The 17429-nt window shown below is 35.5% G+C and overlaps 1 protein-coding gene across 3 annotated transcripts in view; it reads right to left on the bottom strand.

The window, feature by feature from the left end:
• The window catches only part of LOC105231844 (esterase E4), a 36849-nt gene that overhangs the window by 9014 nt on the left and 10406 nt on the right, over positions 1-17429 (bottom strand). Inside the window, exon 1 of one of the 3 annotated variants that reach the window (XM_049449654.1) lies at positions 17270-17423. The exons of 1 other annotated variant lie outside the window; for it this stretch is intronic. In XM_049449654.1, the coding sequence (XP_049305611.1) occupies positions 17270-17419 (150 nt within the window). In that variant the 5' untranslated portion in view covers positions 17420-17423. Of the gene's footprint in view, positions 1-6674; positions 7734-17269; positions 17424-17429 lie in introns of those variants that run through there. One more of the 3 variants, XM_011213331.4, reaches the window with a different exon arrangement.

Raw genomic sequence — 17429 nt, 5'->3', positions numbered from 1 at the left:
AATTGCAATTAGAGTAAACAGTTTGTTATGAATTGTATGTTATGTATGGATATGCATACATACATATGTAACGGTATCTACGTGCTGTATGTAATAAATAACAACAAGTCAGCTGCTGTAAATACTCGTACATACATACATACACTAATATTTCGCAAAGCCTGAATGATAACCTCAATAGTGTTTTGTTGCGTCTGATTGAGTTAATTGCTTGCCGGCTGTTTTACAACTCTTAATGACTCGCTGTATAATAAGCTTACGCTTAAAGTTCAGCAAATAAAATTTTGTCTCGCTTGAGCCGCTTTGTACTCCAATTAAAATCTCACAAATATCGCTAACATCTTTTACCGTTGAACTCAAACACTTCGTGTACTGTGCTCTGCCATTATAACTTCATTTCATAAATGGCGAAAATACTGGTTTTTTATATGCACATACATACATATGTATATGTACATATGTACATGCCTTCATACATACACAAATATGAATTACTAAAATTAATACATACTTTCATACATACATACGACTATATATAAAATAATAATAATAAGCATATTTGTACATTTTTTTGTAAAAATGAAACGTTTATTCACGTATACATACATACATGCTACCATCCTCTAATTTTCTCACATTGCATGTCACACAATTCTTCTTCGCTTGCATGTCGCGCTGCTTTTTATCGCCTTTACGCCGTTTATCTCTTTACCAAATTAAAAATTTTCAAGTTCAACTTCAGCTGTTAAGCGTTGTTGGTCATCAGGTTTGGTCATTTACATTGTTTAAGTATCATGCATATACAATGCATGCATATACTTGTATGTATGTATGTGTGTATTCGAACTCGTGCACCCAAAGAGCCCTGCAAACTTCCGAAGTGTAAATGTTTTGCTTTTATCAATGCTATACACAAACATTCGCTAAAGCTTCGTTCGGTAAACGCAATTTTTTTTATCAAAATCGCTGAAGAGTCTTTCCGCACATTTTGATAAAGCGTCTGTGCTTTTCCATAATATTTCGTAAACGAGTTCAATATAACTGAACTCAATAAGTAATGTCTTTGAACTTTAGTTGTAGAAATTTGCATTTAGCATACATTTTTCCATAAATCTTTGACCTGGAAGTGGGCACTCATTAATATTATGTAAATAGATAAATGTTTTGTTTATTTTCTGAATTTGGTTAGATTATTCAAATATTATATTATTGGTGTCATATTAAAAGCGAAATTAACCATCGCAGCTGTTAAAAAGTCTTCATTTTAATTTTTTCAATTAGCCTTCTAATATTGGGTAAATCGATCTCACAGCCAAAATTGCATAAAATAAGAAAAGTATTTAGATATCCATTTCCTCTTATGTATGTAAGTAAATAAGTAGATTAAGTCTTTAAAACCCCTTGAATATCTAATGAAGGATATACCAGAATGGTAAATATTTGTTTATTTATTTATTAGTATAAATATAAAAAAATAAGTTGAAGTTTGATTAGAAATACGAAAAGACTTTTTCGACTATCCAATCTAATGAAAAATCAGACGAGTTGGCAAAGGCAGAAGCTTTCTTAAGCGAATCCTAGGCAGAGTGATATACCAAGCCCGCTAGGATCGATCAGAAGAGAGCTCAATATACAATTTTAACAATTAGCAAATAATAGATGGAAAAATATAACTAAATGCAATGTAACCAAACAGATATGGCCAACATATGCCAAGAAAAGAACTAACGACTTATTAAATAGGTCCAGGAACAGTATCTACAGGCTAATTGCTACTATAACAGTGCATTGGTCATTTGGAGAACATGCGTCTAAAATGGGTATGTCCTACAACAACATCTACTCAGGCTGCGAACTAGTAGGGAATAAGGAAACAATTTTCCACTTTCTCTGTGAATGCCCAGCCCTATCGCAGATCGGACACACAACACTCGGAATCCATCAAGCACCAAACCTTGAATGGATGGATACAAAAAGCATATCGGACATTAGTAGCTTCATCGAAACCACAAAATGGTTTAAAAGAGAATGTGAAACGTGATGGCAATAGCATAAATGTCTACGATTAGTGCACCAAAATAGCACAGCTACCTCTAATTGTGCTCAAAATACAACAGAGCTGCACTCCTACCTACCTAGACCACATACATAGAGGTTTAAAAAGCAGGCAATTGATCACTGTCGGTCCATATGTATACGAGCAGCTAAAAATATAAAATAAAGTTGATCGAGATAGCTGACGCTTGGACAGATCATTCATGAACATTTGAGTATGTGAAAGTTGTGCTTTACCATAATTTCCAATTTGAGACTACAGTGACCTTTCCTTGTTTTTAAACCTGAATACTCGCGCGATAGAAATCTCTGAGACGTAGTCCTATTTTCAATGACAAGACAAACCCTAAAACAAAAATGGCAAGCTTTAATCCCCTACAAATGAACCGTGTTAAAAATTCTTCGAATCGAAATAGGACACCTCAATTGTAAACTTTGGCCATTTTTGTCTCATTCTTCAAATGTCTCATTGGCGACATCGCTAAAACACGACGCTACACTTCCTCAACGATTCAGCAGGTTGTCAATTACTTCCTAGATTGGTATAATCTTTTTATCTTCGTATAAAGTTTAATTCTAATGTCAACTAAATTGTTTTATTGGCAGTGTTTTTGTTTACTTTGCGAGGAGTTTCTTTGGCAACTTTTACAATGAAAAAAATTACCAAAATGTTTGCTTGACATTTTGTGTATCTAATGAAATCACGGTGACGGCACTACTTTAAGCAAACACAAGTATTTGAGCGGCACAAAGCATGTAGTGAAAGTCGTAAAGCCATTGAAAACTCGCCTCTTCCGACTCGTCCATCCATCTCTGTTACTGATAATAACATCGTTAAAGTTAAAGAAACAGTGCTATAAAAACGTTGTGTTGGCCTGATAGAGATAGCAGATGATCTGAACATTCCTTATGTATCGCCTCAACACATTTTGGTTAATGTTTTGGGTATGAAGTGTGTCAATGCTGGACTCGAAGAAAAAGACGAAAAGACTTGAATGCATCGTCTCAATCTGGCGTGATTGAGATTGACTTTTAGATCAAACACGAAGCAATAGTCTTCGGTCAGCCACTGTATTCGACAGATTTTGCTCCCTGTGACTCTTTTAATATTTTAGAAACTGAAAATTCCATTTCCATTGAGTGAATTGAAGACATTAAAACTTATTTGCTATAGGCCCTAAAGACCATCCCACACGAGGCTTACAATAAGTGTATTGAAAAGTGGATTAAGAGTTGGCATACGTGAACATGATGTTTTTTTGATAAGTTCAGGTATGGATACGATAACACGAAATAAGTAATATGACATCTGTATCTCTGGAAAGCAGGAATACTACTTTGATTCCATATGGTTTTATGTGTGATTGGAAAGCGAAGCCATAATTAGACCCATGATGGTCTTCGACGGCAGCTCCATTTAGCCTTATCTAGCAACACAGTATTTTTTTTAAACATACTACTTTTCACCCCATCTGTTCAATGTCTCTTAAGTTGGAGTATTCGGAACCGTCGAGTATATTCCGCCTGATCTGGCTGAAGGCTGGGCATTTGAAGAGATAAACCACTTTTATATTTTTTTTAAGTGTAGGTTGCCTAACCTAAGTTCTCTTTTGCCGAGTAGAAGATGTTTGATCGATCTGCCAGAGGCTTTCCTATAGAGTTTACTGTTGAAAACAAGCTTTGAAGAAATTGAATTTTCTTCTTCTTCTTTTCTTCTTCTTCTTAGTTGGCGAATTTTCTGGAACAGCTTAGGAAAATTATGTTTCTAGCTGCCCCTGACTGGGCCAAATCGTCTGCTTTTTCGTTCCCTCTTATGTATCCCTTAGAAGAAGCCTGCTTCTGTTCCTATTTCACCTTTTGATCCGTTAGTGTTGGATATTTGGTATACAACACGCAAACATAATTGGCTTTTATTATACCCTGAACAGGGTTTCAGTTTGCCACGAAGTTTGTAACACCCAGAAGGAAGCGTCGGAGACCCTATAAAGTATATATATATAAATGATCAGTATGTTGAGCTGAGTCGATTTAGCCATGTCCGTCTGTCTGTCTGTATATATACGAACTAGTCCCTCAGTTTTTAAGATATCGTTTTGAAATTTTGCAAACGTCATTTTCTCTTCAAGAAGCTGCTCATTTGTCGGAACTGCCGATATCGGACTACTATAACATATAGCTGCCATACAAACTGAACGATCGGAATCTAGTGCTGGTATGGAAAACTTTTGCATTTGACGTGGTATCTTCACGAAATTTGGTATAGATTATTTTCTAAGGTAATAATATAATCTCCGAAAAAATTGTTGAGATCGGATTACTATAGCATACAGCTTCCATACAAACTGGTCCTAAAGTACCTAAAAGAATTGCACCTGTGAAGGATATATTAGCTTCCGTGCAGCCGAAGTTAATGTTTTTTCTTGTTCATTTACTAATTTTTCAAGAATATTAGATACCATGTATTTGTCAAAAAAATAATTTCAAAAACCACCTGTCCCAGCATAAAAAATAATGACTGCAATTAATATGTCAATTAAACTCTGCATTAATAACTATTAGCTGAAGAAACACCCCAATATGTAAGCTTTAAAATTGCCTCATGCGTAATTTAATTCTTCAAAGTAACTGTAATTAGTAAAGTGAAAACCGCCCTAAAACGAATTTGCGCAAATACATAAGTAACTGCATAATTTTCTAATATTAAAATAAACAAAATATGAAAGCCATTTGACACGCACTGACACTTCCGCATTGTGTGAAAAATGTGTTTGATTCAAAAGCCAACCGCAGCTCAAAGACATGCTGAAACACAATGAAGCGCAGCGCCACCAAAAGCGCAAATCAACTTTATTACCGCCAAAGCTAATGTACAACAATAAAAATAACAATAACTCATAATAATAATAAATGAATGCCAGTTATTTGCTGTTGTTGCACCTTTGATTAGCTGCAACGCGTGCGTGGCAAAGAAAACATACTGACACATACATATTTCTACGTAAATTTTTGTACATTTTTTCGGTTAGACATAAAAATGCGCATTTGTTGCATATGCCCTATAGGAAATTCATTATATATAGAGAGACGTGTGGTTCATAACTGAGGCAATTTCGCCGAGATCATACTAGTTCTCATGGATAAAGCTGGAGCACACTGTGGGCAAAAAATATTAAGCCTTTTTAATTTAAATTACGCTCGATTATTATTGAAGGGTTGGTTCCATTATCTAATTAGGTCTGTTTCCATATTGAAACAGATAAAAAATATAAAAAAATGGAGAAGAAAAATAAACTTCCTAATGTTCCTGATAGAAATTTTTTATACTAAATATCGTTTTAGCCAGTTCGGAGGCTAGTTAAGGCATATAAAAACTCGCTTAGAAGTTTTCAGTGTCAGAGATAAATTTTGGGTCCAAAACTAAGTCTGCCAAGTAAGTTTCTGCCTTTTTTCTTTAGCGTCTTATCATGCTAACTATTAGAAATGAATGGTACTAGTATTATAATGGAAGGTGGACATGTTTATTACCTTAACAGCTGTTTTGATAATATGGGATGAAGCCAAAGGTATTCTTTCACAGAGTTTGCTAGAGATATCTCCAGTATCTTAAGAGAAACTAGTGATAAATCTATTTCTAATAATATTACCATTAGTGACCACTTTGAAAAAATGATGAAATATATTTCTGTGATGTACAGTACTTTTTCAGTAACATAATTGGTGACAGACAATGAGAACAAAACTGCATTAAATCGACAAACATTTTTTCCCTACATTTGAAAATGGAACTTGTATATTGTGTGTTTAACAGCGAAAAATATTTGTTTGGCGAGTTTTAACATGACGGCTATGAAATCGTTGAAAATGTTTCAATTTAGGGAGTTTACCTCATCACAAACACAGGTATGTATTTGAGTTGTCAAAGCATTCAGTGAAACTTGCCTCTTACAATCCGTCGGCTCATCACTGTTTATGACGATAACATTTAAAATGTTAAAGAAACAGTGCTTGAAAATCATCGTGTTGGCCTCAGAAAGACATCAGAAATTCTCAACATTTCTTGTAGATCGATTGAACACATTTTGTTTAATATTTTGGATATAAAACGAGTCAATGTTAGACTCGTGCCAAAAGCCAAAAACGGTTGCAAAACGGCGTCGATGATTGACAAAGTAGCTGAGGATTTTATATACATATATCAAACGCATCATTACAGGCGACGAGTTGTGGATTGATGTCGAAACTGTTAAGGAGCCCAGCGAAAGGCGCTCAAAAATGAGCCGAATCCAAGATAAATCAAAATTTGCTGAATAAAAGCCGCGTCAGCCGAAGCTTATTACAAGTGTAAAGAAAATTGGATTAAACATTAACATGCTTGCATTGGCCCAAAAGGGGCCTATTTTGAAGACGATTATAAATTTTTGTATTAAGAAAGGTGAAATTGTTTTTTTTTTTATCAATCCGGCTTAAATTTAAACATAGTAAAACACATTTTTAAGTCCACAGTGGCTTTCGTGGGAAAACCACTCAATATAGTAATAAAGTTAACTGCACTAAACTTTAACCGGTTAGCAATTAATACTCTTAGCCCTGCAGGGTCATACAGACACACGCGTATTTACCTCCAAAGTGTTGGTTGCCGCGCGTGCTGCCACAATGGCTGCTGGCATCAGTTTCGCTTTGAGCCTTGTGATTCGTCGCGACGATTGTGCCCGATCGACGGCAGCATTTATTGTTGTTGTTATATATGCCGGTATTTTTCTAGTGCGCACAGCTGCTCTTGTTACAATTGTTGTTGTTGTTGTGGCGTTCATTGCACCCGCCGTACTAATTCTAGGTTGCTCATACGCCAGCGCGACGCCACGCACTGTCGACACTGGCTGAACTGTTGTTGTTGTTGCATCTGTTATATCGTTACTTCCTTGTTGCTCGGTCGTTGGCACTGTTATGTCGCTTTCGGTTGGTTTTGAACTCATTGTTGTTGTTGTGCCAATTAGCATCAACTGTTCTGTGATTTGCGTCAAATTGGCTTCATGCGCCGCCAGCTTTCGCTCCAATCGCCGGTTGGAATTCTGCGTGGCAATGGCGAAAACAATGAGACCACTCGCCGCCACAATGACAACGGCCACAACAACAAAGTCTGCAATGCAACGGTATTTCATATTGACTGTGATGATTGAAGAGCGCGCCGAGTTGAATGGTTGGTTAGATAAGCGACGTCGGCGCACGAGTGTCGCACGAGTCAATTCGCCGATTGAGCACTTTGTCAGTTCAGCCAGTTTTGTGCTGAATTGCGCTCGACTGGGCACTCGGTCAGCCGGTTAGTTTGGTGGCACACAAAGTCTGCTTGCAGAGAGCGTAAAATGCATGAGTGTTTGTTTGTGTTGTTGCACTTTATGTAACACTTTAGTTACCGAACACAATGATCAGTTGCCGAGTTGTATAGGAACTTTTTTGCTTGCGCTCAACTTTTTAACCCTTTTATTGTCAGTCACTGCACTTTTTCCGTTGCATAAACGGTTTTCTTCGCTTTTCACTTCCGCTCACAATTTTCCAACAATTTCACATATGGTAAATTCACTTTTCACTCTCGATTTCGTTGCGCATGCGCGTTTTGGCCACACTCCAACTCCGTTACTCGCCTGCAACTGCGGAGTTAACTCTCTTACATAGTTGCCAAAAGCTGATTGCTTGCGCCTATTAGCACTATCACCACTACCAACGGCCAATTTGCAGATGCAATTTTTGTTTTCGCAAATAAAATACTGCAATTTGTTGTTGCTTTTGTTAGTGTTGCGTTGTTTTGCAGTTTACTCTTTGAATGCAGACAATTCATTATGTAAAACAAGCAACTGTATGAAATAATCTCATCGTCTTGAACGACATTTCAGATACGAGGGTGAGTTTGAAGGTTTGCGAACTCGGAGAGTATACTTATTTTAAAAATTTTTTATTACGTCCAACTTAGGAAATACCAAGATTTATTTGGCATAAGTGACTTTTCATATACGAGGGTGCGTTTAAAAGTTTGTGAATTTGGATAAGAGACTTATTATTGAGATTTTTTTATTACGCTTAATGATGTAAATACCAAGTTTATACACTCTAATTGACATTTAAGATACGAGGGTGCATTTGAGATGCGAGGGTGAGTTTGAAAGTTTGGCAACTTGGATAGTATACATATTTTTGAATTCATTTATTAGACCCTACTATTTAAATACCAAGGTTAATTTGCCTTAGCGGCATTTCCAATATGTACATTGTACATACGAGGGTGTATTTGAAAGTTTGCGAATTTCGACGGAAGACTTATAATTTAGATTTTTTATAATGTTCAATCAAGTAAATACCAAGATTTATTCGCCTTCATTGGAATTTAAGATACGAGGGTGCGTTTAAAAGTTCGGGAACTTGGCGCGTAGACTTATTACATATTAAGATTAACCGATTAATACCAAAATTTATTTGCCTTGGTAAACATTCCAGAAAAGCAGGTGTGAGTAAAAGTTTGCAAACTCGGAGAGTTGACTTGTTATTGATGAATTAATTTTTTGAATGCGTAAGAATTTAAAATAGATGGATGGTAACTTCGAAGAATGGAGAAATACCTTGCTTACTTAAGAGTCAATCTTTCGATAAAAATACCTTTCATTCAAATTTCAAAAAAAAAATCATTTATTGAAGCTACAAAATTTTTGTGAATATTATGTAGTCTATGTACCTTGACAGTCCCCATGATAAATGCTGTTGCTTCACTTTTGTTTTAAATGATTATAATTTACTTCTGCCGACGAATTAGGCACTCCATACTAATGTTATTAGGTTATGAAGAAATGTTAAACTTTGTCCTTAAACTTGAAAATGCTCCCTAGCATATAGAGTTACATATATGTATGTGTATGTGTGACTCCGTGTTGGTTTCAGATAGCCGTTTATTTTCGTAGAGCAGATTTTTGGAGGCTGCGCGACTACATGATCTCTTTACTATTGTTGCTGGTAAACTTGCATGTTATTGCACTTGTAGTAACTTGGCTGAGGGCATACATGAATTACATTGCTTTATGACTACAGTGCCACATAAGTAAAAAGAAGGTAAATTTTTGTAATGCAAAAAGCTTGAAACGTCACTAGGGTAACCACGCTGTTTTTTATAGTCTGGCATCGTTGGTACAACAGTCGGAGAATTCAGCCTCTCCAAATGGTTTGAGTCTGATCGACTTCATAGGGGCCCGAAATTTGAATGTCTGTAGTACTAGACTCCAGCACAAGAGAATTCAACGAACTACTTTGCTACAACTGTAGGACGGCATTGCAAGCTCCTTACTTATAGCTGTAAGCGAAACCATTGGTTTTCGGAAAGGTCGAAATAAACACCTGGTACGATGAGGACTGTCGTGTCGCAGTGGAGAGAAAGCAGATAACATACCTCGCAATACTGCGATCGACCATATCACAGGCAGGGTCGGATAGATACCGAGAGTTGAAGAGGGAAACTAGACGCATATGCAGACAAAATAAAAGGGTCGAAATGAGTGAGTATGAAGATCTTTAGAAGCTGGTCGATAAAAGTAATGCTCGAAAATTATTCGAAAAGATGCGGCGACTAACGAAAGGTTTCAAGTTGCTGATGTTTAGAGCATACTGAAGTTATGGAAGGAACACTTCTCCAGTCTGCCTTCCACCAAACGGAAAACGTATTGCTACTTAGTTCTTTCTAGCTACTTTGTTTGATATAAAACACCCCCAAGACAAACCAAGATTACTTAATACGGGAAAATATTTTTTAAAAATATTTTTACCCTGATTTTGAACGGTCAGTTCATATAGGAACTATGTATAGTATATGCTATATAAATGTAACATCAAAACATTATGTTAGTAGATTGTAGAATCTTCTATGGTTCAGGATGTTCATTCATGCCGAGCATCGTGAAGATGGTTTGCGAAATGAAAAAGCTTTCCGTACAATAACTTGATTGTAATCTTTTCTTCTTATCTTCTAGTTGTTACCCACTTCGTGGTAACTTTAATATACCTTGTACAGGGTATAACAATTAGAAAAGTGATTTGGTTGACGTGGGTTCAATAAAAATTCAAATTCATTATTACTTTAACAATAAGTATAACGGATACACCGCATAGATTTTATGCTGCTTACAATGAATAAATGCAAAGCAATAACGGTTCTTTGCAATTTTTAACGTTACAATGAGTTTGACACAGTTAGAATCTAATAATAAACACTGAAAACGTTTGTGTTAAAATTAATGTTGCAGTGTAATAACAGTTAATGGGCTTTATATAAACTCAAAGCTAATGGAAATATCAAATAAAAGTCTAACAATTTCTATTATTATGGTTTCTAATTTGATTGTTGTTGTGAAATACGAGTTATACTGGAATAACTGGATGAAGTAGTAAATTATACAATTTTCCGTATAGGAACAAGAGGTAAATTAATATTTACAATAAAAGTAAATTAACATAATTTTCAAAATTATTTATATTTTAAGCGAAAAACGATCAAGAGCACTTTTTATTTGAAATCATACAATTAATTCGATTCAAAATGATTTAAATCGATATATGTAACGTCAATTTAGTGCCGCACTGTTTTCTGAGTATGTTTGACAGAGCAATGCATTAGTTCGTGATGTCATGAGCGAAAAGAGGGGAACATTTTGTTAACAATTACCATTACAGTTTTCGGTTTTCTGAGTTGCATTTCTTCACTCTTCGTTTATGGCACAGCGTGCCACAATTTTGAACTGTATCAATGGATTCTACATAGCTTAACTCTTCAATGAACTCTGGATAACTACTTATGAGTGTTAGGTAAAAGACCAACCAAATTCTTTACATTTTTTTTTGCTACCAAAAATATTTATTATATGTTATATATAAAGGCTTCAAATATTTGTTTAGATAGACAAATTCGTATTGAAATTAAATGAAAAGGCATTTCTGAGTGTTTTCTCCTCTAAATAGTTTATGTAAACCTCTAAGTTCTGTAACAAAAAATCTCATTGTTGTTGATTTTCATATTTATTACGTTCGAAGATATTTGTTAACACAGAAGAACTAAAGAAAAACATTGCGAATTTTTTTACTTAAAAACAGTGCTTTGATTGTTTTAAAATCACACCTATGCTCTAACTATTATATTTGGCATTTAAAAAGTACTTGTCGTTGTGTGAAGACTCTATATATTAGGGTGGCTACGAAAATTGAGTGCTTATTCGTCAACCTCATGGAGCGAATTTCAATCCGCCCAGGTGAGTCGCAGTGATAAGTCGGTATATTTCAGAAGCGGGTGGTTAATGGTGATGAAAGGTGGGTCACTCACAACAATGTCAAGTGATAATGGTCGTGGTCAAATCGCGATGAGTCGGCGCAAACGGTAGCTAAGGCATGATTGACAGTCAAAAAGGTTTTGCTATTTGTTTATTTTGATTTGTAAAAAATTATCTCATACGCCCATAATTTGAATTTTTGTCTTGTTCTAGCAACGATGAAACCGTCGGAAGGGCACAATCGCTCAGAATCGACCACATTTAACCAATGAGAGAAGATAGTATATCGACAGTAACTCGCAAAAACCTCCGGAGGAAGCTCTTATTCATCTACCTCATAGCCTGGACCTGGAACCAAGTAATTACTACACTTTCCTGTCAATGGCAAATGTTTTTTGTTGATCCGACTGACCCAGTTTTTTGCCAATGGAGACGAGTGATCCTCCGAGTGTGACATTTAAAATGAAAGTAAATTAATAACGGTAATTTAGTTTTATCAAAAACATAAGCATACGAGTGGTACAACACCTTCAAAGGCATATCTCGTTCTGGACGAGTTTCGACCTCAACTGATTAAAATATTAACAAAGTGAAGAATATGGTGCTTGAAAATCATCAGATAAGTATTATGGAGCTGACAGCAGAGCTTGAGATCTCTAGCGAGTTCGTTGGGATGCTTTTAAGTGGATATTTTAGGTATGAAACGCGTTCTTGCTCGACTCGTCCCAATCAAACTGAAATAAATTAAAAGATTAAGTTTACCCCTGATCTGTTGCCATGAGCCATTCTTATTTTACTAATTTAAGATACAATTTTCATTATAATAGGTAAATAAATACATTTTCTTTAATTTAGGCTGAGTTACTAATATTAAATATTCATTTATTTTATAAATACATATATACATACGTATGCACTTTTCAGGTAAATTTTCGCGCCACGCTGTACTCAACTTATCATAAGCACGCACTCGCATGAAAATTGCAAACACACATATGGTTATACGAGTATATGCATATGTGAATCACTTTATGGTCTTTGTTTGACGTTGTAAATGATGCATTCAAGTGTAACGCAGCAGTGTTTTGCTGTTTTAATTATCGAACCTTGGTTTACTTTACACACCAATTAAGTTCATCGTGATAAGATTTTGTTGAATGAATTCAAATTCAATGTAATTTGATGATCAGTGCTAGTTCTAGGGGATAGTAACTAGGTTCACAGCATAATTTTATAAAATATAACTCTTTGCTAAAAATCTGTCACTCTAAAAAAATGGTCTATGACAGGTTAATCAAGTATAGCTACTTTTTCCAATAGCAATGGTTTGACATCTCTGAACAATATTTACAAATCGTTCAACCTTACTACAAAATTCATGTTCTGTAAGGAATGTCTTATGCGCGCTTTGCTCAACTTATGGTCAACATGATCGACCTACTAAGCGTCCTATTCGAACTCTATCACCCATCTGGACACCCAACATTCATTATTGGATAATATTCGTTCAAGTAGACCATGTCCAGTATGCAGTGAAGAAGTTATAGCAGCTGTAGCTGAGAGTGTACACGAAGATAGTGGAGAGTCGATTCGGCGCCGTTCGCTGCAACTCGGACTGACATATGGAACAACATGGCGCTTTTTACGTCGAGATCTTAAATTGAAAGTGGACAAAATAGAGCTTGTGCAAGAATGAAGCCGCTCGACCTTTACAAGCCACATCGCTTCGCTCTATGACCCATTACTTGGGACTTAGAGCAATCTGAAGAGCTTTAAGATAGGCCATTTCATCCAGAAAAATAAACGGTTTGACGTGGGTTGTAGGCCAGTGGAATCATCAGTCCATATGTCTTCAAAATTAATGCCGGTGAGAACGTAACCGTAAATGGCGATCGTTATCGTGCCATGATAAACCGAGATGGAGGCGCGACCAACATGAAAGAGATAATCTGCAAAAAGTAAGTGTCAGAGAATGGTCATGCCCCTCGACCCTCAAGGCTATTCCGGAGAATGCTTTCTGTGACGCCTTCAATGCTTGGAAATCACGCTGGCATCACTGCATCGACGTTTAAGGGGGCTATTTTGAAAGTCTTTAATGAATTGTAACAGTCCTAATACTTTCCGGGCAAACCCTATAAGATCTTATCATCAAACTCAATACCAAAATGATAGAGACAAGCAACGAAACGAGCTGTAAAATTTCCAGATCAATTGTCAGAGTAAATCAAGTCTTTCTTCTTTCGTTCATGACGTCCGGAATTATTGAATTTTAATATCAAATTCACATCAAAAAACATAAGTTTATTTTTTTTCCAAACAGAAAATGCTACAGCCTATCCTACATCCTCTGTCAATAGCTTTTAGTCAAAACACATTCTGACACTGTTTTTACGTCTGTTCAATTATGTCTAATATAATATCTAAATAATTCCATAGTTCTTTGATAACTTCATACTGACAAAACTATATAATAATCACAGTTGAGCAAAAATAATAATGGTTTTGAAATTTTGAATTCATTTACATATCCTCATACTTATATTTTTGTCTTGTCTCCTTTCCCTTCTCATCTTCCTCTCACATACATATATTATACATACTTAGATACTCATAGAATAAACTCTCACAATAAATATAATCTTTTCTCGCATGTAGTTCAATAGCCGACAATGAATTATACATTGCTAACCTAATAATAATCGATTTCGCACATTTTTGCCAATTCTGCTATAAACTCAATAAATCAATTAGCGTTGCAAATAGTTTATTTTTAAGTATTTGTAAAGAGCAGCAAAAGCAAAGGCAATTCAATGGCAGAAGTACAAAAAAGTAACAACAATGTACGAGATTAGAAAAAGATGAAAAAGTAACGACAACGCATAGAAGTCTTTATGGAATTTTAACGACTCCAAGTCATACAAGCACAAAGAGAATACTATAACTCATGCATTAAAGTGACAAAACAACACTTATTTGTAAACAAACGACGGCTGTCACTCAATCATTATGCCGTTTAGTCGCGTACCCTCGTACCCTCATAACTATTTTGCAAGTATTTCGGTATTTATTTTCGTTACTTTGCTCAATATTTCTTCAACAATGACTTTTTGCTTACAGATTATGCTATATATAATAAATTTAGATGTACGTGCTTATATTATGGAACAAGCTGCGTACTTTTTATGCAATTGCCCTCGGAAGACTGACAATCCATAATCACCGCCTTAACGATGGTTAACGGCTATTTTGTATTATAGTGACTAAATTGTTAATCGTAAGCTAGGTATTCCATAGACGTTTGTCTTAAGCCGATTAGCAAACACTATCTTAGTACGTTAACTCTAAAAGTAGCCTTAAAATTGAAATTACGCCATTTACTTCCTCAATCATAATTAATATTGCCAAGTATCGAAGGACAAGTTACTTCTTTAAATAACCATAAAATTATTATCGAATAATGAATTCTTTGCCTAATATTCTTGAACATTTATTTAGAATAACTGTTAAATCAAACATTACAAATAGTCGAATGAAAAAAGGACAAAAAGCATACATTTCATAAATATATTTTGTGAAAAAATTTTATGTACAGTCCCATAATTTAGATAGCTAATAAAGTAATTCATAATGAATGTGGAAATAAGTTTTTATACTTGGTACACATGTTCCTTGGCAAAAAGTATGCAAAAGTTAAGCGGAGTTCAAAGATGGGCGTAATCGGCAAACAGCTACTCCCACGGAACTCCATGAACCGAAATACAAGTGGTCCCCGTGAGCATACAAATTTGAATAATTGGGCGTGGCCCGCGCTCTAACACGTTTAATGTGCATATCTGCTATACGGCTAAGGCTACAAAAACCAAATTCGGCAACAGCAAATATTATAAGAACTTCTACCGACATTGTCAGAATGGATGAAATCGGATGATACAGTACCGTACCGTTATATGAGGAGTGGGTGGCCATATATGTATAGCCGTACTGTTAAAAGCTATTAAAAGCGCAATAAGTCAATAACTAAATATCCCAGAGACATTAAAATGGGCGAAATCTGACTAAAACCATGGCTACTTCCCATAAAGCATAATTTTAAAATCCATTTTATTTCTTCAATTGCTAGTGTACAAATCAAGTAGTAATTAACATAACGGGATAAAACTTTACACGAATAATGCCTTTAGAGTATGCAACCATATTACTTAAAATTGATCAAATCGAACCACAAACTATTCACGCCCTTAGGTACTGAATTTGTGGCCCTGTGCCTACAGTTGAATTGTTACCGAAAATATTGGTCAATATCTGCAATTTATAATTGAAATATGGAGTGGATACTTTCCTGACAACAGTAACTCTGTTTATTAAACACGGGTTGAATCGGGTCAATACGTTCCTGAGCCCCTTATACCTAATATAAAGATTTTCGAACTTCTGGGTGACATACGAATGCGGTATATATGTACATACAAGTACAAGTATGTACATATATCGGCACAATATGTGAGTTGGCTTAATAAAATTGAAAAAAATCAGGTGAAAACTTGCCTTCGGCTTTATTTAACTAACCAGCCCTATGCCTTCTTCTTCTTCTCTAATGGAGAGACTTTTTGCCATTTGGCGCCAATTGGAGATTCCAAGTGGTCAGTCTTTACCTGGTATTTCTAACGGAGTAGAGGTCTTCCTCAGTTTCCCCCGGCGGGTATTGCGTCAAAAACTTTCAGAGCTGGAGTGTATTCGTCCATTCGGATGGCATGATCTAGCCAGCGCAGGTCTTTTAATTCGGTGAACTATGTCCAAGTCGTCATATGTATATCTTATACAGCTTGTCGTTCCATCGACTGCGGTATTTGCCGTTGCCAATGCGCAAATGACCATAGTTCTTCCGCAGAACCTTTCTCACGAAAACTCGTAAAGCCGACTCATCAGATGTTGTCATCATCCATGCCTCTGTAGCATTTAGGAGGGGAATAATGAGTGACTTATAGAGTTTTGTTTTTGTTCGTTAAAAAAGGACGGAGGAATAAGCCTCATATACCAGATGGTATTTCCCTGGCTTTTAATTTTGTAAGTTGCAAGAGTTTGAAATGTTCGGTTATGCACGAACTTAGAACTTTCTTACATGTTTTTTTATATTTCATCCGCGGAATCACTGTAGCAGTGAAGGATCTTTGTAATAGCGCCGTCAAATAACTCGTATAGCTAAAAAATATGTAATTATTTACAAAGATTTCACTGTATATTTTTGAAACATTCATAAAAATACCTGCACATTTTCCAAATAATCAATAAGCTTTTTTTTTTAATTTCCAAAAATCGATGTGTTTTGAGCCACAACACTAGGTGTGCCCTCCCTACAGAGAATTATTATTATACTATCATGATATATAGTACGTAATAGTTTGAGAAATTAATCCTTGATTATTCAATATCCCTGCATAATTCGAACAAAGATTATACAGCGATGACTTAAGACAGTGATTTTGGATTCATATTCTGGAATAGATAACTCTTGATATGACATAACTTTTTCTATACGCTCAAGTGTATTTATAAATTAAAGATCCCGTGTATAACTTTTGTCAGCCAATTGATTAATTCGAAAATTAGTCAAAAATTATCACCGAAGTTGCCTATTTAAACTGCTATGTTCGAAAGTTTCTTGACAGTAGGGCGGCCATTTATAACCTATGAATGTTTCGGCACTTTAAATAATGCAAGTATATACATACATATATTAAATAAATATTTTAATTGAAAATTGGCACTTAATGTGTTTTTCCTTGTCATCCCTTAAAATTTTTAAAATTGTAGCAAAATATAATAAATATGCATAATAAAATAAATACTAACTTCCACATAGTGCACTTGCCCATCTTTGTCGGTGTTTTTATGTTTGTTTAATAATATTACAATTAACTCACCTTAAGTGTGTTCGATAGCTTGCCAGCCCTGGCGATGGCTGTTCCAAATGTCGATGGTGCAATGGCCAGCGATGTGGACTCACGCGCCAATATGTTACACAGTGCAAACAGTATTAACGGTAATAAGGTCAGTAGACGTTTGCGCACCATTTTTTTGTAT

The sequence above is a fragment of the Bactrocera dorsalis genome, chromosome 2 (assembly GCF_023373825.1).
Source record: "Bactrocera dorsalis isolate Fly_Bdor chromosome 2, ASM2337382v1, whole genome shotgun sequence".
Lineage (NCBI taxonomy): Eukaryota > Metazoa > Arthropoda > Insecta > Diptera > Tephritidae > Bactrocera > Bactrocera dorsalis.
Note: the sequence above shows the minus strand (reverse complement) of the source record. Positions and strands in the feature narration are given on the sequence as shown.